General features: G+C 32.0%; 1 protein-coding gene across 2 annotated transcripts; it reads left to right on the top strand.

Moving 5' to 3' along the window:
* Window positions 1-214: 214 nt before the first annotated feature.
* Window positions 215-21,739, top strand: LOC110995017 (glycerol-3-phosphate acyltransferase 3). 2 transcript variants are annotated; one of them, XM_022261972.2, is made up of 10 exons: window positions 215-402; window positions 10,588-10,711; window positions 14,559-14,686; window positions 15,403-15,539; window positions 15,872-15,977; window positions 17,022-17,258; window positions 19,035-19,150; window positions 19,508-19,648; window positions 20,112-20,321; window positions 21,090-21,739. In XM_022261972.2, the coding sequence occupies exons 1-10, from the start codon at window positions 250-252 to the stop codon at window positions 21,175-21,177; spliced, it is 1,440 nt and encodes a 479-aa protein (XP_022117664.2). In that variant the 5' UTR covers window positions 215-249; the 3' UTR covers window positions 21,178-21,739. The 2 variants fall into 2 exon arrangements, with proteins under 2 accessions (XP_022117664.2, XP_022117665.2); XM_022261973.2 differs by lacking the exon at window positions 17,022-17,258 and adding an exon at window positions 17,592-17,828 and having other exon boundaries at window positions 232-402.
* The last annotated feature ends 4,310 nt before the right edge of the window (window positions 21,740-26,049 follow it).

Raw genomic sequence — 26,049 nt, 5'->3', positions numbered from 1 at the left:
GAAATGACAACTTAAAATAGATTATATCACATACTTCTAAATTCAGTCGTTATTTTTATGAATATTAATTACAAACCATATTCCACTAGATTGAAAAAAATAAAGACATCCATGTAAAATGATAGAAGAAATCATTTCAATTATTAGGAAATAAAAAATATTGAAGTTTTGATTGACAAAGACAATAACAGCTGACTGTTATATTGACATTGGTCAATTAGATTTTTCTCATTTCTTTCAGTTTGCAATATGGCCGTGATGATGTCGTTCGTGTCTGTAGCCGTATCTATATTGTACACGCCGTTTTTACTGTTAATTTTGTGTATTATTTTCTTAGCATCAATTGGAAAATCTTTGGGCGTCAGAAGACTCTATGTGAATATTTTACTGAAGCTTTTCGAGGTAAGTCTTTATAACGCCCGCACATTTTACAGCGCTGTCATTGATAATTTAAAAAGAATTCTAATGACCTAATGAAACGTATTCCTTTTAAAAATAAAACGTATTGCTATTATGTACACAGTACACACATTTCATAATATGGTGGTAATGCTTGTAGGCCGGTGCGACATTTAAACAACTACTTTTTATAGACTGCGTAGCGCGACTCGATGCATATTTAGATTTGAATACCTAATAAGTTAGATCTAATCACTAATGTTGGTGTATTTTATTATTACTGTTTATTTTATCATAAAAAAACCAGTTTGCTAAAGAAAGTAAAGTTTTGAATGTGTTGTTACACATATAAAAAATTATAATCACAAATAGTGATGAAGTACTGTCTCTTTATTCATTCTAAATTACAATGTGGTTTTTTAATCTTTGGTGCTGTACAGTTCTGAAAGTGCATCTGTAAAATATGTACATTTTCCATATTTAACACATGCACTTTCCCATTTTTAGATTAACAGAGGTTTGTGATGAATGAATTTATTTTCTAACATAAGAGATATTTGTATACTATTAACTTTATTTATTTCAGAGTTCTAAATTATTTGACAAAGAATTTTTTATAAGTATAATATACTTCACCAACACTTTTGCCACAGAGTATCATGAACAACTCTACACAAGATACTAATCAGTATGAATATTGTTTTAACTATGAAATCATCTTAAATTTTCTGTGTATGTTTACAATTTTTCGTACGTAGTTTTCCAATGACTCAAAACAGTTTGTATGTGTGATACCTCACAAGCTATTAATAGTTCTCCTTATTGTGTAAAAATTTTTTTGAATCTTAAATAAATAGATAAGAAATACTCACTCTGAATCAATAAGTTAATTTAGAGTACCCTTGGAATTTCCCCTAATTAATATGCTGCTTAACAGATACTGGCATTTTCCTTGCACATTTCTAAATCTGTTATTATGACTAACAAAAACTTAACAGTCTATTGGAACATGATAATACAATAGAATATATCATTCTTTTATAAAAAATGTGATGAAGGACAAAACAATTCAAAGTAATGACCAATAATGTAAATGATTGTCTAATCATTTTAGGAATTCTAACAGTTTATAGTTGTATATTATTCTTTCATGTGATGCTTCTGGCTTTTTTGTAGTATTTATTCTTATTTACGGCATATTATCTAATAAAAATATTACATTACTTGAAATAAATCTTTACTAATTTCAGTCTCATACCTGTTGCCTTTTAATCATTAAAAGAATTTGTATGATGATTTAGGCTATATGTTTTGAAATGATAAAATTATATCAAATGGTTAGATTAATTTGAATTAGTCTTCTACTTGGCGTTGGTGGACATTTAGAATGTACAATATGAAACATAATATATATGTTGTGTGCAGGTTAAAAGGTTTGACTTGTTTTTTTTAATATATCTGTATACAAGAGAAGATTGTCTCACACTAAAATCATATACAAACTGATCACATACAGTTCAAAAACTTATTAAAAGTCCTGTAAGATTGTGTAATTATGATAATACTATGTAAAATAATCATAAATAAATAGCATAGTATTAATTATTAATTAATTAACCTACCAGTTTATTTTTAAGTAAGCCTGGCTGGGTAGTAACAAAATAAACTTTATTTTAATTTAATTAATCGCTAGTATGGGGAAGGAAAAAATAATTATTTCCAGCATACCATATCGTGTTGCTAGCACAAAAGGATCACTTATCTGCCTAATAAAAACAAGGAACATTGTAGAATATTTACAAAAAAATAATTTTAGTAGCTAAAAGAACTTCCTTCATAGGCAATTCGTTTTGGATTTCCACCAATTCGGCTGTGGAATAAGCTGCCCGAGTCTATACGATTGGCTTCCTCTCTATCGTCTTTTAAAACTCTTCTATGTAAATATTTCCTAACCTTATCATATCCTGATCAATCGTAACCTGTGTAATTCTTGTATCTCCTCTACTTTTGTATTACATCTCTATTAGCTATTCTTCAATCCTTAAGATTAGCTTTTTAGTTTTAGTTAGTTATTAATATTCTGATTTTTATTTTCTCTAGATTCAGGTTCTATAGATTAACATAAATATATTTTTTTTTATATAACTTCTGGTTATGCACTTCTTGCACTCATGATTTTTATTTATTGTTTTCTTTGCTTAATAGGGTTGCCTGGAGGAGATCGCTTGTTAGCGATAAGGCCGCCCGTTGCATCCATTGTAATTTTTATGTATTGTGTTATTTGTGTTTCTTTGCAACGAAGTATGATTAAATAAATAAAAATTTAAACTGCATATTATCTTGTACGTACATATATATAATATAAATGATTATCATTATTTTCATGAATAATGTTTAATAATGCTCATTTCCTGCAACTTTATCATTTGCCAATATTCTCGACTCTGTACTTTGTATTCCGGTCTCGATATTTCAAAGGGCAAAGATTTGTGATACATAATTATAATGGGGATTAACTATTCACATGTGATAGCGATAACCTAGTAGGTTACTAAGGTTGCGATGTTAAACTTTTGACTTGATTTTTCTGTCTAAATACCCCGTTAACTCTGATGGATTAGATGGGATCAGGAGGAAGACCGGATGTTTTAGACAGATTGTGTCTTTAATGGTAGAGATGCACAAATTTAATATATACATATTTTTTAATCAACTAGTAATAACTATCTAGTTGTTATTTATTATTGTCACCTATTATAGTGACAGAATATTGGATACGCCATTAATATAAATAAAGAAAAGTAGTGTTACTAAAACACTACCCTGTGGTATTATAACATGACTACGACAAAAATATTTGTGTTCTTTATAGATACAATTATCATTTGTTACTTATAATCAATCATAATTATCGGAAATTTTGAGAAAGTGTAAGAACTTTCTGAATTGACGATAACGATTATTACCAATTTGTTATTTTTGTATTATTAATAATATTTTTGATCATATCTCTGTAACGTATAAAATTTATTTTGATTTATGTCGGTGCGATGAATCCTTAGATTTTTTGTTAAGAGATAATTTGTCATAATAAAAAATCAGACTATTAGAAACAATAAGTATTTTCCAGTGGTCTGATGATCATACATTACCGATACAGTTTAAAAGCAATTACTATAATTAGGGACTTAACATTGGAACGCCCAAACCCTATAACCTATCCCAATCCATTTTTGACCATCTCAGACAGATCTTAATTCAAATAGAGATAAAAGTGTATCAATAACCAATCAACGGATTGTAATAGTCATCTGTCGATAGTAACTATCCATGCTAGGGCGGATCGCTGTATGTGGATAGACCTTTGTATGAAAATGACAGTTCTATTGTGCCAATATCGTACGATTTAGATTTTAACTTACAACAGTTTTTTAAATAATTAAAAAGCTATTTCATATGTTTTAAACATAGACATGTATATTTTAATATTATTTGTACGGTTTTATTTACTTTATATTGATTATTTAATATGAGTGTAAAGAGCGAAGGGATTGCATTCTATCCATCGCAAAAAATGGATTGTCTTATTTAGTTATTAGGATGCAGATAAGAGATCGATCGACTGTCATAGTCTGATCTCAGATTGTGAATTAATTATTGAGTTCGGGCGTAAAACGTCTACCTACGACTCAATTCTTAAACTTGGCCCCGTAGTTATAATCGTTTTAGATCTAGTAAAAAAAGAAAAGTTAAAAAAAAACTGAAGCAATAAATTCGTATAACCCATATGGCATTGAAGAAGCAACAAAGCACTTTGTCTAAAAGATAAAATTGACGCACACGCAAGAACAATACCGGGTGACGTCATCATTATCATTTTGGCAACGTACGTGGTGTTATCATTTTTGTGGCGTTAAACGACAGGGGTCTGTTTGACCTGTTGATCGATGTGACTGTCTTTTCTCTTGCTGTTGGTTTAGGGGGTAGCTTGGGTTTAGCTCAGGCTATTTTAGCGAGCGTAGCGGACAGGCATTGGTTAAATATTTTTGAAATTTAAAGTCTGCAACTGTGGTTTATTGTGCGTGTTCCCACGAGAATGTAAGTGTGTGCTTCTGTTTCACCATGCCTCTTAATCATAGAGGACAGATCTTTGTTTTTTTTAATTTATTTTATTATTTACTAGCTGACCCGGCAAACGAAAAATTGTTTTGCCATGTATATAATAAGAATCATTTTTTTAGGTCAATAAAAATAATTATCTACTATAAGTGTTCAAAAGAATGATTTATGTAGGGTAATAAATTAATATTTATTAATGTAGAGAATATATTTTAAATAACAATTCTTGCTAGTTACCTAAATATCAAAAATAAAGAATCAAAGAAATCAAATTAAAATAGGGTTGTAAAGGGTTGAAAGTTCATGTATTTACTAATGCTGTATCATAAAATTTTTTTTTTTTAAATTATTTATATGTAATTACTTAGGATGTCATGTGGAACATGGTGTAAAGGTTGCAGATAACCTTATAATAATCGTTGTGTAAAACAAAAAACTTGGCGATTGAAAAGATGGATGAGAGTTTATTGCCAGTTCTCTTCCGTGCTACTCCCTTCATTTGGAAACTGGAAGCATTAAATATGTATTTCTATATTGACGTTTTGAATTTGAATTTGCTTATGTTTTACAAGACCTTGTGTTTGTGAGAATTTGTTTTGTCTTCACAATTTTGTGTTTATAAGTACACCCTCAGTCCTGGTTTCGATCTGAATGATTGTATCGTAAGATATTAGATGTAGATATTATCTCTTATAAAACTGTTGTAGATAACTTTGCTCTATTGTCTATAGTTTCCGCAGCGTACGCGATATGGGGAATTTTAATGGCATTTTTTCCTCGAATTACATTGTCGAAGTTTTCATATGAATCCTATACATTTTTGGGTATAATCTATAGACTGTTTATCAGGGATAATATAGTATTTTAAATTTCCCTCGGGAAGAATGATTGGCGATCCCTGAGGGCCCATGTTAAGTGCGATTGAATGGCTGAGGTGTTTTTATGTGGGTGGGCTTCACCTCAGAATAGACCCAGCCCCACATTGACGAGTGAGAAGAGACACTCGTCTATCTCCGACGTTCATAGCACGGGCCTGCGTAAGCACATTTTCACCCAATTAAAAAAAAGTGTTCTATTGGAGCCAGTATGTATGGCTGTGGTAACCTTATTATTTTTCCCTTACAATATTTTTCTTCCTTTGAAAAGAGAGTGTGACTTTATTAAGACTATGACCTAAGCCTATACAATAATTATGGTTAATAAGTAATATGTGACGCAGTAAAGTAGTTAAATCAGAGAATTGATTGAATCTCTGAACAGATTTAAAGATCGATATTCAATCAAGTCGCTAGCATTTGTGGTCTTTGGTGAAATTGTAAACACGTTCTCGACTCCGCCATGATGAATTCGGTGTGATCGTGGAGAACTGAGAGCGTAGAAATTCTGTGTTTTGATTTATTGTAAATGGTTAGGTTAGTCTTATTGCCTAGGAACGTTCAGGAAACTCGTAAACGTTTCGTTCAGTTTCTTGTCTGACGAACATTAGCGACTTGATTCAATATCGAACTTTAATTAACTGTCTAGAGATTCAATTAACTTTCTGATTTAACTACTTTACTGTGACATATGAATAACAGATTTACAATTCTATAGCTCAATTTATAATTCGATTGCAATGCAATAAGTTAACTTCGTTTTTTTTGCAAGAAATATCTTGTGTCAAGTTTTATCTAAATCCGATCAATAGTTGTTGCGTCCGTTAAATCGTGTGGAAATTATTTATGAATTTATTACCAACAATCAATGTTAAATCTGTACTTTTGTTCTGAAGGTTAATGGTGCTGATAAAAATCATTTGATAATGAGCAAACCAGATAAAAATTGTTGGCTAGGTGGCTCGCGAACTGATAGATATGATGTAATGATTCTTACATGCGTCATGAGATGGTAAATGTGCCTAGTGACTTAAGAAGCGACTCATAAGTTCGTAGGTTCGATTCCCGGCTGTGCTGTGCTGTGCTTTACTAGCGCATTTAACATTTGCTCGAACGGTGGATGAAAACGACAGCTTGTCTTTGACCCAAAAGGTCGACGGCGTGTGTCAGGCACAGGAGGCTGATCACCTACTTGCCTATTAGATTGACAAATTATCATGAAACTAGGAGCACTGATTTATTTTTAATGAGATGGTGTAATGTTTCGCCTACAAACATTTTGAAAAAACTTGGAGCCTGGCCAGTTCTTGTCATAAAATTCACTGCTATTTATTGATAAATGATTTTGATTTTGTTTAATAACTGAACCGTATGTAAATATAGCATTTTATTACAACTATAAATATTTTAATACATAAATTTAAAGACGAATTACATAACCATTAATTAAAATTATATCTGTATATGTATATTAGAACGTGTATAAATGTTTTGAGTTGTTACGAAATAACTATTTTCATTATGTTTTCACTAGCGGCCCGTCCCGGCTTCACACACTTGAATATTTATTTTATAGAGTGAATTTTTACGATGCGCGCGCACACCAACACCTAAATTCGACATCTTAAAGTTAGGTCTAGGTGGCATGGTATTTTTATATTTAAAACACGTGTTTCGTAACAATTAAACAGTGTGAATAAATAAATATTATTTTGGTTTTTTTTTAATCAATTTCATATACGACGGTGATAGTATTTACTAATAATTTATTTATTTAAATAAAATCTTTTTGATTAATTATATTTATCGTTAATCACTACTGCATTTTAGTTCTTTTTCCATACGCCAAAGAAGTATAACTTCTAACGCGTGTACATAAGTACAAACATACGTTTTTTTATAGATATTGATATGTTATTTAATATCGTGAAACATTATTTTGTTATATAATCAATGGTTTTCGCAGCGGATGCGTTGAAATATATTTTTATACCATGAGTAACATTATTGTAATTTTAGCAGAGATACTTACTTTTTTTCTTGCAAATTAAATTCAGTGATATTGTAGCATTCAAATGGTGAAAGAATTTTTGAAATCGGTCCAGTACTTTTTGAGCCGATTCGATACAAGCATACAAATTTTTCCTCTTTATAACATTATTATGAAGGACTTTTAGATTGACGTGTATTAAATTATATTCAGAATGTCTGTTATAAGAAAGTAGTATGTTAATTAAACTTTTAATTATTCACATTTGTAATTACATTCAAAAAAGTTTTAATCACCAATTATATAAATGTTAACAATGTTTTTGTTCAAATATAATTCTGAAATTTAGAGTTATAAAATGTAATAATATTCGTAATAAATATAATATAATCATTTAAAAGAAACGAATTTACTGTACACGTTTATATAGACAGGTGAAATGTATGTTGATATATACATATCCATAGCTTTGATAATGTTATTTTTTTTATAAATCGAGGATGTAACAAGGTGTAATACTAAGTCCATGAAGTTTCGTCATAGTCAGGTTTTGCCTATCGGGGCTTGCGATGCGGAAATTATTGAGGTAATACGGTTCCTGGGTCACCGGAGTGCATTAAATTATAGAGGATTATAGTTACTCTATATTAACCACTTAATATAGAGTAAATATAATGTATATATAAATTACGCGTTATGTTGTTTATACGCTGTGGACTCCTAAACTACTTGACCGATTTCAATCATATTTGCAGACCGTGTGCAGTTTGATGAACTTACAAGAGAGGATAGCTTACATTTATATATGTCGCAGTAAAGTAGTTAAATCGGAGTGTAAATTGAATCTCTAGACAGTTAACTTAATGTACGTGTGTATGAACTCCTTAAACGGCTGGACCGATTTAAATGATTTTTGTATACGTTTGTGTGGAGCCCTGGATGGTTTAGTCACATGTAACGGTTGAAGACTGCTTACGTCTGGCTTTAGTCTGGAGCCGTAACTCCGATGATTTACTCGCCACGCTTATAAAACTAAGAAAGCAAAGTGATGTACTATAATTTTATAGAGGACATTAATATCTCCATAAAACTCCATGATACCATGTCTAATTATAATAAGAGTTCCAACCTCGCTAAATTTATTTCTACTATAATAAAAATAAATCTAGCCGTGCGAACAGACAGGCTGCTTTATTGTACATTTAATCAGCGCATTATGACGTCATATAACCCTTTGTGAACGATAAGATGTGATACGATAATCAGGTCAACGCATTGTTTCCAAGGGCGTTAAAATGTATGGAGAAATTGAAATTGTAATTGAAGAGTTGTAATCATAGAAGTTATAAGAGTTGTTTAAATGTAATTAGTTATAAAAAGGTTATGTTTGTATTGTTGTCTTGTTTGGTATATATTATGTTTCACAAATGAATGCATTAGGTTAACAAAGAGTTCTAAATTTGAAATTCAAAAAGTTTTCATTAGCATTGTTTCTAACTGGCCAGTTCTAAACATTTTAGTGTTACCTAGGATAGAAGAACTTATTTTTTAGTTACTACTATACTACTAACTAATTTAATTACCATCCTCTGTACATACTTCTACTGGCCGCCTGCCCATCTTGACAGTTGGCTGGCGACGCCTTTGCTCCATGTCTAACGACCCTAGATCTAAGGGTACTCAACAGCACGGTATGTCAGAATCATCAGGACAACTTAGCGGGAAAATCGTATGAATCTTATCGAAAGCGGTGTGAACACAGTTGAACTTTGACGTCGCGTGATTGGTGTGTGAAGTTTGAACTTTGCCTTGCTAATGGTAATTGTTCTTTACTGATAGTGTATAAAAAATATATAAGATTAATTCATTAAGGAAAAGACCCACATTAAGCAATATAAAACGTAAATATATTTTATGTTTTAAGCTCAGTGTGTATTTGTTGCAGTAAATTAGTTACATCAGAGAGTAAATTGATTATGTAGACAGTTAATTAAAGATCGATATTTAATCAAGTCGCTAAAGTTCCGTCAGACAATTAACTTGACAAAACGTTTAACGTTTCTTAAACGTTCCTAGGCAACAAGACTAACCTCACCTAACTATTTATAATAAAACAAAACCCGGAATTTCCGAGCTCTCAGTTCTTCGTGATCAGACCGAAATAATCATGGCGGAGTCGACAAAATGTTTACAATTTCACCAAAGACCACAATTTCAAACAATAAAACCACTCGCACAACAAACCAACGTTTGCCAAAAGAAAGACTGTAAAAGTAAGTGACCGCCATCTTGTTTTACACTATTAATCAACACGCTGGATTTTGGTCAGACAGACAGTTAAACGTTTTTGACGCTGCTTTTTTTAAATCAAAATCCAAGCAACTTAATTAAATATCGATCTTTAATTAACTGTCTCAAGATACAATTAACTCTCTGATTTTACTACTTTACTGCGATGTATTCATTAATTTTATGCGGAACACTTGATGGCGGTTGTTTAAATTAAAACACGGTACTGTTTTATTATTATTTTGTGTGTTTCGTTAGTAAAAAGAAGTTATACGTCTCTCTGTCTGATCAGGCTCCTGTGACACGCCGTCGACGTTTCGTTTATGCAAATTTTTAGACACAAAGTCCATTGTTGCATCCGGGAATCGAAGTCGAACCTTCACATACTAATATACTGTATGGTGTTTCTCTTTCGAGTTTTTTTAAATTAGATATTATAAAGATGATAACCAGCCCCGCTACTCTGTAAATAAATATTTATTCAGCATATACCTACTTTTGTCTGTATAGTGTTATGAGCAATTAAAGACAAGCAAAATAACACTAACTGTAAACAAAATATTAAATCTATCTAGAATTATCTGAGTATTAGTTTCCGGGTTCATGTGATTAAACATGTTTACCACGTAAATTTAATAGCTCTATACAGTATGCATACCACGCAATTTATTTTTGGCTCCACGGAAATATTGTACATATGAAACTTAGATAGATAGCTAGTACTAATGATAATGCTTCATCATTTATGGACCCAAGGGTGAATAGGAGACGACAGCTTAACTGGTGACCCGTATGAGGATTGGTTCAGTATCTGTTTCCATGGTAATTTTAGACAATTTTTAGGTCGCCCGATGTGAAGTTGCACCTCGCAGGCTTTCACCGCCATCAGAAGCTAATATAATTTTATCATTCCAGTATGGACGTCAACACATTGAAGTGGCCAAGAAGCTGCAGAGGAATGATAGTTCTGATGAAGATGAAGAACCGCCGACACCAGATAAGCCGCCTTCAGCAATCATCAAGGAGAATGGAGTTAATGGTGAGTGTTTTGTGAAATTCCTAATGCAGAAGTAGGTGGTACTGTGTACACAGTGTCTTAGGGGCCGTTGAAGTATTACGTTACGAATTTGAGGGGGGGGGGGGTGGGTTAAAATGTTACGATGCGGGGCGGGGATTGAATTATGCGTTATTGTTAATATTATTTTCGACTTTCCGATACTTTACAACACATAAATGGAAACTTTTAAGTTAAATGTAACACTGGATAGTAATGAAACGTTTTACTTATGGGTACAGAAAAATGTTACGGCGCGTTACATGGGGGGGGGGGAGAATAAATTGCGGGATGTAATACTTGAACGCTTTGTCAGCAAAAGTAAGCAAAACACTCAAAAATAATAGTACAAAAACATATAAAAACTGGGGGCAAATGGGCAGGAGGGGACACTCGATGCAAGAGGGCCCGCGATCGCGTTGCCGGCCTTTTATTGTGTCCGTATTGTGTAAAAAGTAAATAATTACTGTTGACGTAATCACTAAATAAGAAAATTAAAGACCAATAGTGTTCTGTAGTCTATTACAGGCACCAGCCCCCCCACAAAAGATGGTCAATAATTGCATGTACAAACTCGTTAAATACAATATTGTGAAGAGACAAATAAGCTTAATGATTATCAATGTCAAGTTAATTCTTTGTATTTCTATAATCTATGAGTAATATAAGTTTCGTAATAAATTTTAAATCAGTTGTATCGATTAGATTAGGGAATTGGTATTAAGTGATAATTTGTTGTTTTACGCCCAAACTCTATAAACTATCTCAATCCACTTTTTTTTGAGATAGACTAAATCAAATCACATCAAAATATCTTTATTCATTCAGGTAAACATGTACACTTATGAACGTCAAGAAAAACAAATTAAATTAATCGTAAATTTACATTTACCACCAAGTCGCAAGCAGTTCGCAAGTCAAGGGCGTAGAGCGGGTAAGAAGAACTGGCAAGAAACTCTTTTCAATCGCCAAGTTTTTAATACAAATTGTGTAAACTAATCCAAATATTGAAATGAAATGAAATCGATTGAACTGTCATTTTTATACAAAGGTCTATCCACATACACCGATCCGACCTACTATGGATAAGTTGTATCGATAGATGGGTAAAATACAATCCGTTGATTGGTTATTGGCACTTAATACTATTTCAAAATAAAAATCAAAGTATGATTAAGTGGATTCCAAAGTCTATCTCGTTTCTGAAACGCATTATTTTATGTTTATCTCACACACTGTTTTGTTGTTTTTTATTACTCTTCAATATCTGAAATTCTACGATACTTGTAAATATATGAGGAACATGTACTAACAATACAATAATAAACCTGTATAGTAGTTTTATTCTGGGAGTACATTGTCTTCATAATTATTACTACAAATATTGTAAAATCTTTTTTAAAAGTGTGGAGTTTCTTTCCCATTTTGCTCCTTCTATTATCTTTATATTTTATTTAACGTTCAAAAGTGCCATATTAGTATAATTGGAATACATGATTTTATTTGAAATAACTTTTAAGTAATTTTGAACGTATAACTAACTATCTATTACGTCTTATGACATACACGGTTGTATACGTTACGTAAGTAGGTAATGTTTTGAAATCGTAGTGTTATTCGCGATATCTCTAGCTATGGTTTACGACGATATATTTCCGATAATACAGACTTGTATACAGCGGCTGTTTCTATTTTTTTGACTATTTCATATATGATCTCAAACACACTGATGTGATAGCATTAAATGTCGAGAAGTTTTTAAGTTTTGTATAGTATATAGTACTAGCAATGGTCTCGTGGTAGTGAAAAGTGTACCTCGGACTATAAAAAAAAATCAGTGGCGCTATAACCTGTTTAGGTCTTGGCCTCAAATTTCTGAATCTGTTCCATGATCATTTTTAAATCTTATAGGCAAGTAGGTGATCAGCCTCCAGTGGCTGACACACCACCAAAGAGGTTCTAAAATTGAAATTCAAAAAAGTTTTCATTTGCAATGTTTCTAACTGGCCAGTTATAAACATTTTTAGAGTTACCCACGTATTAATAAAGTTATTTTTTACCTAGTTTCCTTAAAATATTTTTACTTTCTTTCTAATTATTCGATACACACTTAAATTCATTATCTAATCAATATACAGGTGTTACTTTACATCGAATATGTATCTAATACATTTTTAAATACTGTACATCATTTACATAGAATGTAATTACGAAAAAGAATGACATTAGTAAATTGAAAAATTATTGATGTACTTACCTACTTGAAGTGGGTAATGAAAGATTTTTCTTAATGAGTCCAGTTATTTTATACTATTAGAGAAAAAATGATTTGTTCTATTATCAATTGTTTCCACGGCGATGACAGAGATGACAGATTTTTATAAATAATTTTTCACACTTTGGATTATATTTTAGGCATTGCATTTTTATTTGGCATCCCTATTTATCATGTAATATATGCCTATTTCAGTCGGTGAAGATGCAGCTATCTAATGGTGAAAGAATTTTTTAAATCGGTCCAGATAGATGTTACAAACATACATACAAAAACAAAAATGTTTTCTTTTTATATGTTGATACAAGTTTGCCATTAGCAATTAACATTTACGTTCTATAACATATTGAAAATAGATTTTTATGTTACTTTGTGTATATTTTAGCAAAACATCTTTCAACTATAAATATCGGATGTGGGTATCGTTAAAATAATATTAGCTAACGTTAAATAACTGTTTTTCGTCTAAAACGATAGCAAATAATCATTTTTGGATGACACAAATTGGATGGATAAAATCGTGATTCTTTACATAATGTTAATACATAAAATATAATCGGACTTCGAGTCAGAATACTATCTTGCTAAATAAATAAAATAAAATATATTAAACAATCCATTATTGACTTGATTCACTGTGTGCACATGTGCTTTATCGCGTAGATGCCTGAATATCGCAATTTATGAATTTAGTAAAATCATTCCGTGCGTACAAAGTACACATGCCAGAAGTGAAACTTCTTTGTAAATTAATTATTATTAAGTTAAAAGCCCCAATAAATGATCATGTACAAGTATATGATCACTCTATGTATTTGTGTATCTATTAACATTGTTTACACTGTATACGTGCTAATGATAATATAATTAAATAAAAGAACTGCGTTTACTGCCACAGAATTGCCATCTAAAGTTCTAATATGTAACTACTAAACGAATACATCAACCAATAGTAATGTATTTTTCCTCGATCTCCCTTTCTCACTCTCTCTCAATCGCTCTCTCCCTTTTCTTCGACAAAAACGCTGCACATCTTCGTGACGTTCCGTAAAAATATTACCCTCATAATAATAATAAAAATTTTATTGTTTCTCAAATTTTTACATCAATAAATGAGTATGAGACAAGTAGTAGAGTAAGTAGTCATGCGCCTAGAGTTTCTCTTCAAAAATACGACCTAACTACTGGTACAGTACGAATTACAGTTAGTAATTAATTACTAACAGTAGTCAGAAATATAATCTTTTGAAACATCAAAATAGGCGTAGTCCTTCTGGTGTCGTTATATATTTACACTGTTGTTTCATATGAAATGTTAACAAATTTTATAAAATCAACAAAATTTCTATTGAGGTAGACCTATTTGTTTGTACACTGGCTGAGTTCACAAGAGTTGCTTGCTATATTGTTAGTTATAAGATTTAGGAATATAAGTTTAATTTTTTAATGTTTTTATGTAGGATAGTTGGTGTGGGAAATATTTTGGAATTCTATCGAATTAGTAGTAACTGTTAAGATAGAAAAAAATACTGGAATAAATAAATAAAATGATTTCAGGTTGTGCAAAGATGAGTGTGATAGAACGACAAGAAATACTAGGCCCGTCGCCGGAACTCAACTACAAGAGAAGTCAGAGTCAGGAACGGTTGCAAAATGGACATACAAACGAACTAAATAGACCGGAGGTTGGTTCATTACTTATAAAAACATTTTTAAAAGTGAATAAACGATTTTTTTTAAGTACACTTTGTAAATAAGCATACTACAAATTAGAGGATTTAAAGCTCTCTGGCATTGAGAGTGTCCATGGGCGGCGGTATTACTTAACATCAGGTGAGCCTCCTGCCCATTTCCCCTCTGTTCTATATAAAAAAAAATGTTGAGAGTAGGTTAATATGTCAATTTTAGTCAGTCGTTTGAGTTCATGACACTTTTTAAAGGTTTTGAAGTTCTCCTGAATGTTTTTTTGCATCAAATACATTTTATTAAAGTCGTGATGTAACTATACGAGATTTTTTAATTAACTGTCTAGAGATTCAATTTACTATCTGATTTAACAACTTTACTGTGACACATATACCTCTTTTCAAATCACATATTTATATGTTCAGGCTTCCCGAAGGGGTAGGCTTTTGATTTATCCTTTCTCTAGTACGTCCTAGATTTGCTCCAAGATCGACCTAGCCAACTTCACAATCCTACTTTTTAACTATTCCGTGTTTGCCCGTTAATTTACAATCAGTTTTTGTTTTTGTGAGTTCTCAGATGTAGCTGCTATTGTAACGCCCATTGGTAAACCTTTTTTTTAAATAAATCTTTTAATTGATTAGCATACAAATTATCGGTTTACAAACTTTTTTCTATTTGATTCTATCTGAACTATAATTCTGTACAATTACAGAATAGCTTGGAAGTACATCTCTCTCACTGTCTGGATTTAGTGAAAGCTGGCATGGAGTCAATTATAGAAGATCAGGTCACGTCTGTCTTCGAGGCTGAAGAGTTGAGAAGTTGGAACTTGTTGACCAGGACGAATAGGTATATTAAATAAATTACACGTACTATTAGTACTAAGGACTTAATCATAATCGTCATCATCACCACCCCCATCATTATCAGCGGCATTAGCATCAGCTCCGGCTTTAGCAGCATCACCATTATCATTACCTCCATCATCTGCAGCACCACCATCGCCATCATCACCATTATCTTCACCACCATCAACATCATCACCGTCGTTTTCAGTGCCACCATCATCCCCTTCATCATCATCACCGACTCAATTCAACACCAGCTTATCCGTCCTCTACTGAAATTTGTGGCTAGGAAAAAGGAATGCTTTGTTTTTTCATATGATTTTTCTATTACAGGCAATACGAGTTTCTAACATGGCGCCTGACAATTATATGGGTGATGGGTTTCGTTGTGCGATACTTCTTTCTACTGCCACTCAGGATTCTCGTCTTCTTCATTGGTGTAAGTAATATTAAATGTTATAGTAATACCAGAAAACTTCAATTTTGTTACAATTGTATGATTTTTTTAATTTAAAAAAAATCGTTACAATTTTTTTTTAATTTAAATTTATTTAATAAAAAGCTGTTAATTTCTGGATTTGTTATATCTAAGTGTAGATCAGTCTACCTAACACTTTTGTCATTTTTTTTTCCTTCAAGTTGAAGGAATACGCTGTATAGCCGAGAATCGAACCCACGACCCCATAAATAATTATATTGTTTAACAATAAATCCTTTTGATGTGTCCTCTATTTGTTTGTTTTCTTAGCTCTTTTTTCATAACTGAATTTCTAATTGCATAGTTCTTGGTTCTGTATTTTTGGAGACGTTCTAGGATTACGTAAGCAGATTTATCCCCTCCCTCTTTCTTTTTTTTGTCAGCAAAAGTAAGCAAAGCTCTAAATAATAGAAATCCTAGGAAATACATTTCGTTTTCATAATTATATATGATATAATTTCATAAATTATAATTACTGTCACCAAATAAAATACTTATGTACGCGTTAGAAGTTATACTTCTTTGGTGTATGGAAAAAAATAACTAAAATGCAGTAGTGACTAACGATAAATATTAAAATTAATCAAAAAGATTTTATTTAAATAAATAAATAATTATTATGAAATTGATTTAAAAACACCAAAATAATATTTATTTATTCACACTATTATGAAACACGTGTTTTAAATATAAAAATACTAGAATATACAATTTAAACATAGTTATCGATTCCATGCCACCTACACCTAACTTCATTCAGTTAATTTTGTGTCACGGTGCGCGCGCATCGTAAAAATTCACTCTCATCATTTTTCTTCATAGCGCCAAAAGAAGTATAACTTCAAAAATCAAAGACGGAGGGTCTCCCCCCTATAGTGCTTATCTAATTCCTGAACGTCCCTTTATTAATTATCACAGTGTAAAAACAATTTGTCAGAAAGATAGAGCAATTAGGATTTCATTTTATGAATAATTGACTCTTACTAACCTACCTGGTAATACCAGGTGCTTATAACTTTAACTGTCACGTGCCTGGTGGGAATGTTGCCAAAGGGGAAAATTCGCCGACTCCTCGGCGAAATTATATACAAAACGGCAAACAGGATTTTGGTGAGGGGCGTATCTTGTGTCGTGAATTTTCACGATACACAGCACATGCCGAAGCCGAATAGTTTCTGTGTTGCCAACCACACGAGCCCGATTGATGCTAACGTTCTCAGTACCAACACCTGTTTCTCTCTGGTTCGATCTTTCTCTATGCCTAAGGGACGATGTGCTTTTGTCTATGTATTTTTTTTTATATGTGGTTTGAACAGTCATTATGTGGGATTGGGGTGAAATCGACTTTACAGTGGCAAATTGCCAGCAGACTTTTAACGGTTTGACAGTCAAAAGCTGTTGGGTCAAAACTATAGTCGACCTGTCAAAACAATCTTCGTTATGTCAAAATTAAAGTCGACCTGCCAAAACTATCTTCGTTATGTCAAAACTAAAGTCGACCTGTCAAAACTATCTTCGTTATGTCAAAACTAAAGTCGATGTCACGTCAAATATCACCGAAGCAGTGGCCCATAGGTTTGGTGGCTGATCATCAGTACGGCGTTAATAGGCACACTGCCGGACGGCGCGTTGAAACAACGCGTCAACAACACGATGTCTCTCATGTGCTTCAACTTTCTGTCGCGGTGTATCAGTGCGGTCATAACCTACCATAATGGAGATAAATATAAGCCGCGGAGTGGGATTTGCGTTGCTAATCACACCAGTCCAATTGATGTGCTGGTCCTGATGTGTGACAGTTCCTATTCATTGGTAAGTGTGGGAGGAGAAACTGTAGTGTTAGTCTTAAGGTTTTGATTAGTAAAACCTTTTTTATTAACAGCCAATTCATAAAAAAGTTTTAATGTAATTGTTTACCACAATTGGCGTTGCTATGACAACTGACGGAAACTGTACTGAAAATAATATTGACAGATTCCGTTATGACATTTGACAATGACATTACATCAATTATACACTATATATTATAAATGAATTAATGATATGACCTGGATTTTTGGAACCATTTTGGGTGTATATTGGGATTCGATTGTAAGCCTGAGCTTTTGTGAACGTCCTTTGCATGGGTTTAATTTAAGACGAGTTTCTTATGTTATTGATCAAGTTACAAACGTAATAATATATCGTAATAATTTGACAGGTAAAAACTATTAGGGATTATTAATGACTACAGAACCGATGCAAAGAATTGCCTTTCAAAATGTAATGTAAAGAACCCGCTTCTCTATGCAAGATGGCGTCGTCTTTATCTCTGACGCACCACGTTACTTGTTAGAAGTTTTTTTCGATAAAAACAGTTTGCGTCTCATACAGACAGTTTTAGGAGTAGACGAAGAGAATATTTACAAGCCAAGTCACCGTTGATACTACTTTGTGACCGTTTGTATCACGTGACTCATGAAAAATTTAATTGTACACAAGTAATTTAAACCCATGTTTTATGACACTTAAGTTTCATACTAAAATCAAAGCAATCAAATAGACTTGTAGGAGAAAGTCCAGTATTATTTTTAATTGTATTAAAAAATGCCAACAATTTTTTGTGAACACGCTGTCAAAAGTGTCATATTAGTTTACAAAAGTGTGCGCTAGTTTCACGTTTCACAAGTCACACTTTTATAAGTATTTAGGACAATCCAATTAGACTGAATGAAAATGACTGAGGTGATCTAGTACGAGCTAATTCTCCCAGCTGTCAAATTGTTGACAGTTGACAGGTCGTTTCGGAAGAATAGTATACAGAATATCCTAAAACTTGGTCTGAGAGGGATCAGTCTAGTGGAAAATATTTCCTTCTCACCCACTTACATAGGTGTGCATCATGGATTTCTGTAGCTGCCTTTTATTTTTTGTAGGTTAATTTGCACACCCATCATAAATAAAAAAATTACAGGATTTTGACAGTTGCAAGATGTGTTTAATAGTTAAGTTAACATGTATTAAGTTTCTGTGTAATAGATTGGTCAGAGTCACGGTGGTTTCCTTGGTCTATTGCAACGTGCGCTCGCTAGGGCTTCGCCCCACATTTGGTTTGAACGCTCTGAGGTTAAGGATCGCCACGCTGTCGCCACACGGTTAGTATGCTCACACACATTTTGGGTACACACAATAAATTATGCTTATTTTTAATTCCGTAGAATTCTGACAGCTATCATTTTTTGACATGTCAGAGATGGCAAACCGTTTTGGCTGTTTATATTCGATATTAGGCTTCTTTATATCTACTATCTTTATTATTATTGTTTTTTTGTTTTACATAATTTGCGTTGTACTTATGAAATTAAACATTGTTCTTAATAAAACAACATTAAATTAAAATATAAAAACTAAAATGTATTATTAAAAGGAGTCCGTTTAGGCGAGGTTCCGAAGATACTGGCAGCGTTCCCCCTTTGAATGTTACAATATATATATATATTTATCTATTTCAGATTAAAAGAACACATCTCAGTACCGGATAATCCACCGATTCTTATATTTCCCGAGGGCACATGTATTAATAATACTTCAGTTATGCAGTTCAAGAAAGGCAGCTTTGAGGTTGGAGGCACCATTTATCCAGTAGCCATCAAGTGAGTGTTTTTCATATTAAAGTCTCGTATATGAACGCCATAAATTAGCGATTTCTGATAGTTAGACGTTGAGGTGAACGGACGTGCGTCAATCTGACAGGTGTCAAATTTGGGCCTATGTTTTTTTATATGTATTCCTAATGTTTTGTGAGGTTTTATTATTTCCTTCCTTTAGTAAGGTTGGGGGTTCCCACCCAAATTTAGGAGATATCAAATCATTATTTTTAAAAATTATAACAAAAAATTAACGACTTCAATTAAAAAAAAATACAGAATTTATCGGAGTTAAAAGGCAGCAGATGGTTTAACTAGTCTTCATATATAGGCCACCTTCCGAAAAATATCGTTTGCTATATGCACTGCTCAAAGCACTCGACTTGCTGCCGGATATCTGGCTTTAAGTTTGGCCGAATATTCGGTATCCGGCACTATCTATCCATTGGATCTATAATAAACATTTCAGATATGATCCGCGTTTCGGTGACGCATTCTGGAATAGTTCGAGATATGGAATGCTGCATTATCTACTGAATATGATGAGCTCTTGGGCTATTGTTTGCGATGTTTGGTATTTGCCGGCCATGACGAGAAGGGATGCTGAGAGTGCAGTGGATTTCGCAAATCGCGTCAAAGCGGCCATTGCGAGGCGTGGCGGATTGGTGGATCTTCAATGGTGAGGAATGTTTTGTTTATATCAGACTGTCTTTGAGAGAATCAAAAAACTTTATAACAAACTTTTGGCGCGATGGAGAAAATTGATGAGAGTGAATTTTTACGATGCGCGCGCACCGTGACACAAAATTAACAGAATGAAGTCAGGTCTAGGTGGAATAAAAGTCGATGTTCAAGTTGTATATTAGTATTTTTTTATTTAGAACTCGTGTTTCGTAACAGTACAATTAAACAGTGTGAATAAATAAATATTATTTTGGTGTTTTTAAATCAATTTCATTATTAGTATTTACTAATAATATATTTATTTAAATATTTTTTTTGATTAATTTTAATATTTATCGTTAATCACTACTGCATTTTAGTTTTATTTTTTCCAAACGCCAAGGAAGTATAACTTCTAACGCGTGTACATAAGTACACATACTAGTTTTTTAAAAGGTTTACTAAACCTGGAATAAATAGACAGTGTTGCCAGTCAAAGAAATAAAATAAATATATTATTCGTAATATTGAAAAATTTGTTAGTTTGTAATAGGTCACTTGAGTATTTAGATTTACCTTTTTGTAGGTATAAATAAAAAATACGTAGCATGTTTTTTGCCTTCTTTATATTCGGTGGTGAACTTTTTTTAGTAGTAACACTTATGAAATGTCAGAATTCAACGGAATGAAAACTCAGAGTTTAGTTACCCACAACTCATTATCAACGTTAGATTTTGTCACAACAAATGTTATTTCGGCATAATTTATTTTCTCATATTTCCAGGGATGGTCAACTGAAACGAATGAAGGCAAAAAAAGAGTGGAGAGAACTACAGCAAGAGGAGTTTAGTAAGAGATTAAAAGGAGAGTAGGAGGTGATTTATATTTAATGGAAATTAAGCTTTCCCACGCGTGGGACGAAAAGACTGTATTTGTGGGACGTGAAGTGGTATCAAAAATATAAAAAATTGTTTGATAGGGCCTGGGACTTCATTATTTTTTATTTAGTGAACAAAATTTTATATAAAAACTATTAGATGTGCCACGCCCTGTCAATTCAAGAATTACGTCATAAAAATTTACCCAATTTAAAAAATTACTGGATTATTTGTTTGTTTCAGTATATATTTATTTAGAGATTTTTACATGTATGTTTCCACTTCACGTTGCATATTATTTTTGGGGCGTGTTTAGAGAATATTTTTGGCCTGTGGTCTTTGTAATGTCTATACTCATTTGTCGTATGGTAGCGCTCATATAGTCGTTACGATATAATTTGTCGGTACGACATTATCTGTCCGATTTTTATAGCAAGATTAAATTTCCTCACTACAGTGACATAACATGGTTAAAATATTCAGCCAACATATTTTATTCCGATTGTATGCGGCTGAGTTTCATTATACCACAGAATTTCCGAACCAATTCAACTTAGATTTTAAAAAGCCCGGCAACGCACTGTCAATGTGACTGTCCATGGGCGGTATCACTTAAGATCAGATGAGCCCGTTTACATAAAAAAAACGATATAGTTTGTCAACACAGTGATTGTTCCAACCAGTTATTTCTATCAGTTTTATCCCAATTATTTATTTACTATAAATATCTGCGCAAGAGAACAATATATGTACATATATTATAACCGAAATATATAAACGATTTGATATTGTCTTGTATTATGTAGCCTCTGAATTTTATTCTCGATTCATGAAAATTAAGTTTAGGTTAATAACGGGTAGCTATATAATTTATATATAGTTCCTATAACTAAAAATTTTAGTTAAAAACTTTAAGCGGCAACAATCATTAAAAAGTCAATTCTAAGCGTAAAATATAGAAGTTGTTTTATTTAAATTATTTAATCGATTTGTCCAGGGAATTTCTTAATTTTAAAAATGATTTCATTAAAATGTACAAGTTAAAAAGAACGAAAATATACATACAAATTATTCATCAAAAACATGAATTCCAAAATAATAAAGTTCTTAATAAATTTGTTATATATTTTAATTTATTATCAAAAGAAATTTGAACAAAAACAAGGGCAGAATGAAATTCGATTGTATATTTTAATTTTATTCTGTCAAATCAACAATTTAACGATTTATTTAATAATAATCCAGTGATCTTACAGCCCTATAAGTATCAGATTTTATCTGCGTCTTTGATCATTTTTATTTCAAAGAGAGTAGAGAGAGTAGAGACTTCTGTCTGACATATATTGAAATTCCGAGACATTCTGGTATCCTCACGTTTTTCTTCACATAGAAAGTCCTTTGGTGCATATTCGAGAGCTTTCCGAAGCCACTACTTTTACTTTATTCGATAAAGCATCAAAGACGAACTGTCAAATCGTAAAATGACATTTGACAGGCTGTATTTTTAAATTCATAACGATAATATTAAACAATCGAATTCAATGCAAACGACGGAATGCCAATATGGGCCAACTTTTAAAGCAGATACAGATAGGCCGGCAATGCGATCATGACCTAAGAAGGTTGTAAGCACCACAATTTTTTTTTAACAATAATATTGAAATATTATCAACTAATATTGAAATCTATACTAAATCTTGATAAATAGCCCGAATAACATTTTTAATCCTTTAAATTTAGTGCGATTTTGATAAAAGTAACAACCTTTGTCGTTGTCGTATAGAAATATCAAAGCGAAAAAAACAGAAAAACGCACGATTTTCTCCTACATGTAGAACTCCCTGTATATAACGTCCCTTAGAACGAAGCAATATTTTTTGATTGCTCAAATGTGATGTGTGGTGATATGGACTGGTTAATTTTAAGCTTACGACTACGGTACAGTACGCATTTTAATCGCATTTAGTTTCGACACTTTTAATAAGTCCATGGATTCATCAAACAATTTTATTGCATCCACTGTGCTATGATTGAATGTTATCCAGAGTTTGGATATCCAAATCTTAGATGGTATATACTGGATTAGACACACTGAATTAGACCATTCATCTTTAATGGTTTTGATAATTATTACATTTTCATGATATTTTCGGTTAGAATCCAATAGAAAATACCTTTTTTTTTGTTTGAAGTTGGCTTTTGTGTTATTGTAATTCGCGATTTGATTGTTTTTTCATATATTCAAAATTATCGCGTGATCAAAGTAGGGTTTTTAGGATCACAAAGCACCGCTAGATGGCGCTCAAGTGATAAACGAAACGTCATTGAACATATTTATTTTAATTGTTCTTCTATAATCTATAAATACAGAAGCAAACTGTGTGATATTTATTTTTCGTCTTATTAGTTAAAATGTCAAAATTCAATACTTTAAAGGTCAAAGTCAAATTTTCAAAAGGATTCGTTTTATCTATTATTTATGCTTTTTGTGTATGAATAAAAGTTACAATTATTAGGAACCTTTACCCCTCTGCAGGATGAAAAGTATATCAAAATTTAGTATGTTTTAAACTAAATTATGGTTGTGACATAGATTTGGTTTACGCTCTTGTCTTTGGGTTATTTCACCAGACTATGCTCCGATTGATTTGCTTCAATATGTATTTAAGTTAGAAAAAATATTTCTATTGTAAAAATCGTATCGTAGTCGTATAAACGGCTTTTAATAGCATAAAATGCTACATTTAGATAATTTTACCATTTGTATCACAATTTATGTCTTAATATTTATCTTATTTGATATTGTGTTTATAGACTTTTTACATAGATAATAAACGTAAACGGTTGCCTGCTGCGAAAGCAAAATAGCAGTGATAAATAACAGATGTGATAATTACGCAATGTTAAATAATAGCATAATATTCTATTGAATGCTACACGGGATTCAAAAAATGTTTGACATGTTAGACGCTGTCATTTCGTCTGTCTATGAAGTCTGATATTTGACAGCGCGCAAAATTTTATCAAATGATTTATTTTGTATGCAATACAATATACATTATAAGCTAAATCACTTGATAGAGAGAAATGATATTGAGTATAATTTCAAGTATATTCGCAGCTTTTGATTATTTAATGTATAATATTAATGGCTGCTTTAGTAAAATACATTTTTGGTAGCTAAGGCCATTAGGCTGAAATTTATGCGATAACAAACTTATTTATTTATTAGTATTACAGGTAATATTCATATTATAAAACCAAACACCAAAACAGATTAAATTAAACAACATAAAAAACATAAAAAGTACAATAGTAGACAAAAAGAAAACTCCCAAAATGCAATGTTTATGAGATGACGTCAGCTAGAAAGACAGCAGATTAAATTGTTCTGATTAATCTGTCAAAAGATCGAGAATAAAAAAAATATTATTTCTGCTATAGGGGCCGTACAAGTATTACCTTAGCAGATTTACTGCAATTTATCCCCAAGCCCCCTCTTGTTAGTAAAAGTAAGCAAAAATAATAGCACATGAACGTATTTGAATGGCCCCATAGACTATTTCTACAGATATAATGATTATTTATGTAATTCCTTCCATCCTTATATAATGATTTCACTACTTGTCTATGTCGCTTCTTGCATATAGCTTGATCGCTCGTAAAATGCGTAATGTTTTACAAATATTTTACGCAATTTGCGTGCAGTCAACTAAATAGTCAATAAATGTCGTCAAAAGTGTAACGATAGTTTTTTGCATGAGAATCTTCAGTAATTTGAGTATTTGGAACTCGGATATAATGCGTTTAATACATATAAAATTGTATTTAACGCACGTTTTAGCCGTCAAAATCATCATTGCATACGCACAGGATCGTAAAATTCTTTGTCAAATGTCAATTGTATGACATTACGAATCAAATATTTGTCGTTGACGTTTTGTACGCTGTCAACTGTCATGGCGCTTCGATATAGATTCATTGACACTACGATTAGGCATAGGCGCTGTCAAAGGACAAGTTTCAAGTTTCAACACATTACGGCAACAACAGATTAATTTGTATATTATTTTATAAGTTTTTTTTATATAAGTGATATTTGTTATAATTTATTGAGTGTATGATGAGTTTGTATTTAATTTTATAATTGAGTAAACTGATGTATGTTTCATAATGTGTTTTATTGTTCATCACTCCTATTGAACTTGCATATACTCTTCCTCGATAAATATCGAAATCCATATTTATTCATTACTAGCAGTTCTAGATAGCCAGCCACTACGTACTGTGCCACATATTCAGTACGTCAGCCTGATAAACGCTGTATATATTTTACGATAATTTACGAGTAACAGTTAAATGCGAAACTACGATCGCAGGGATGTGTAGTCACTAGTCCAACATTGATCGGTGGTCCTGATATAAGCCGGATACTATTTTTGAAATATATACTTATTAGTGTAGTGATAAGATTTTTAACACTATGACAAGACACTGGTCTTTTTAATTAGCTGCACAGTGGTTTTACTTCACGTAAGGTGAAGAAAAATGAGTGTCGTTTTCCTGGTTTATACCCAAAAACTCGACCAAATGTAAATGATGCTCATTATATACCTATTCCAGTTAAAAGGCAAGTACAAATGATAACGCATTTTTTTAAATGATGAACATACATATTTCTTAGTCTCAACAAAAAGTAAAGAATATTCCATTCGAAATGCCCACCTTTGACTTTTATACAGGCCTTTAATCTGTTTGGCCACGAAACTATAGATTTAAGCACTGTTTCCAAACAAAAATACACCACTGCTTGCTCCAGCATTCATTAAGAATCAAAATCGCCGCGTCGTTTTGTGCAGGCCATGT

This window comes from Pieris rapae, chromosome 24, assembly GCF_905147795.1.
Source record: "Pieris rapae chromosome 24, ilPieRapa1.1, whole genome shotgun sequence".
In the NCBI taxonomy this organism is placed as follows: Eukaryota; Metazoa; Arthropoda; class Insecta; order Lepidoptera; family Pieridae; genus Pieris; species Pieris rapae.
The sequence above is the reverse complement of the archived record's forward strand: the minus strand, read 5'-3'. Positions and strand labels throughout refer to the sequence as shown.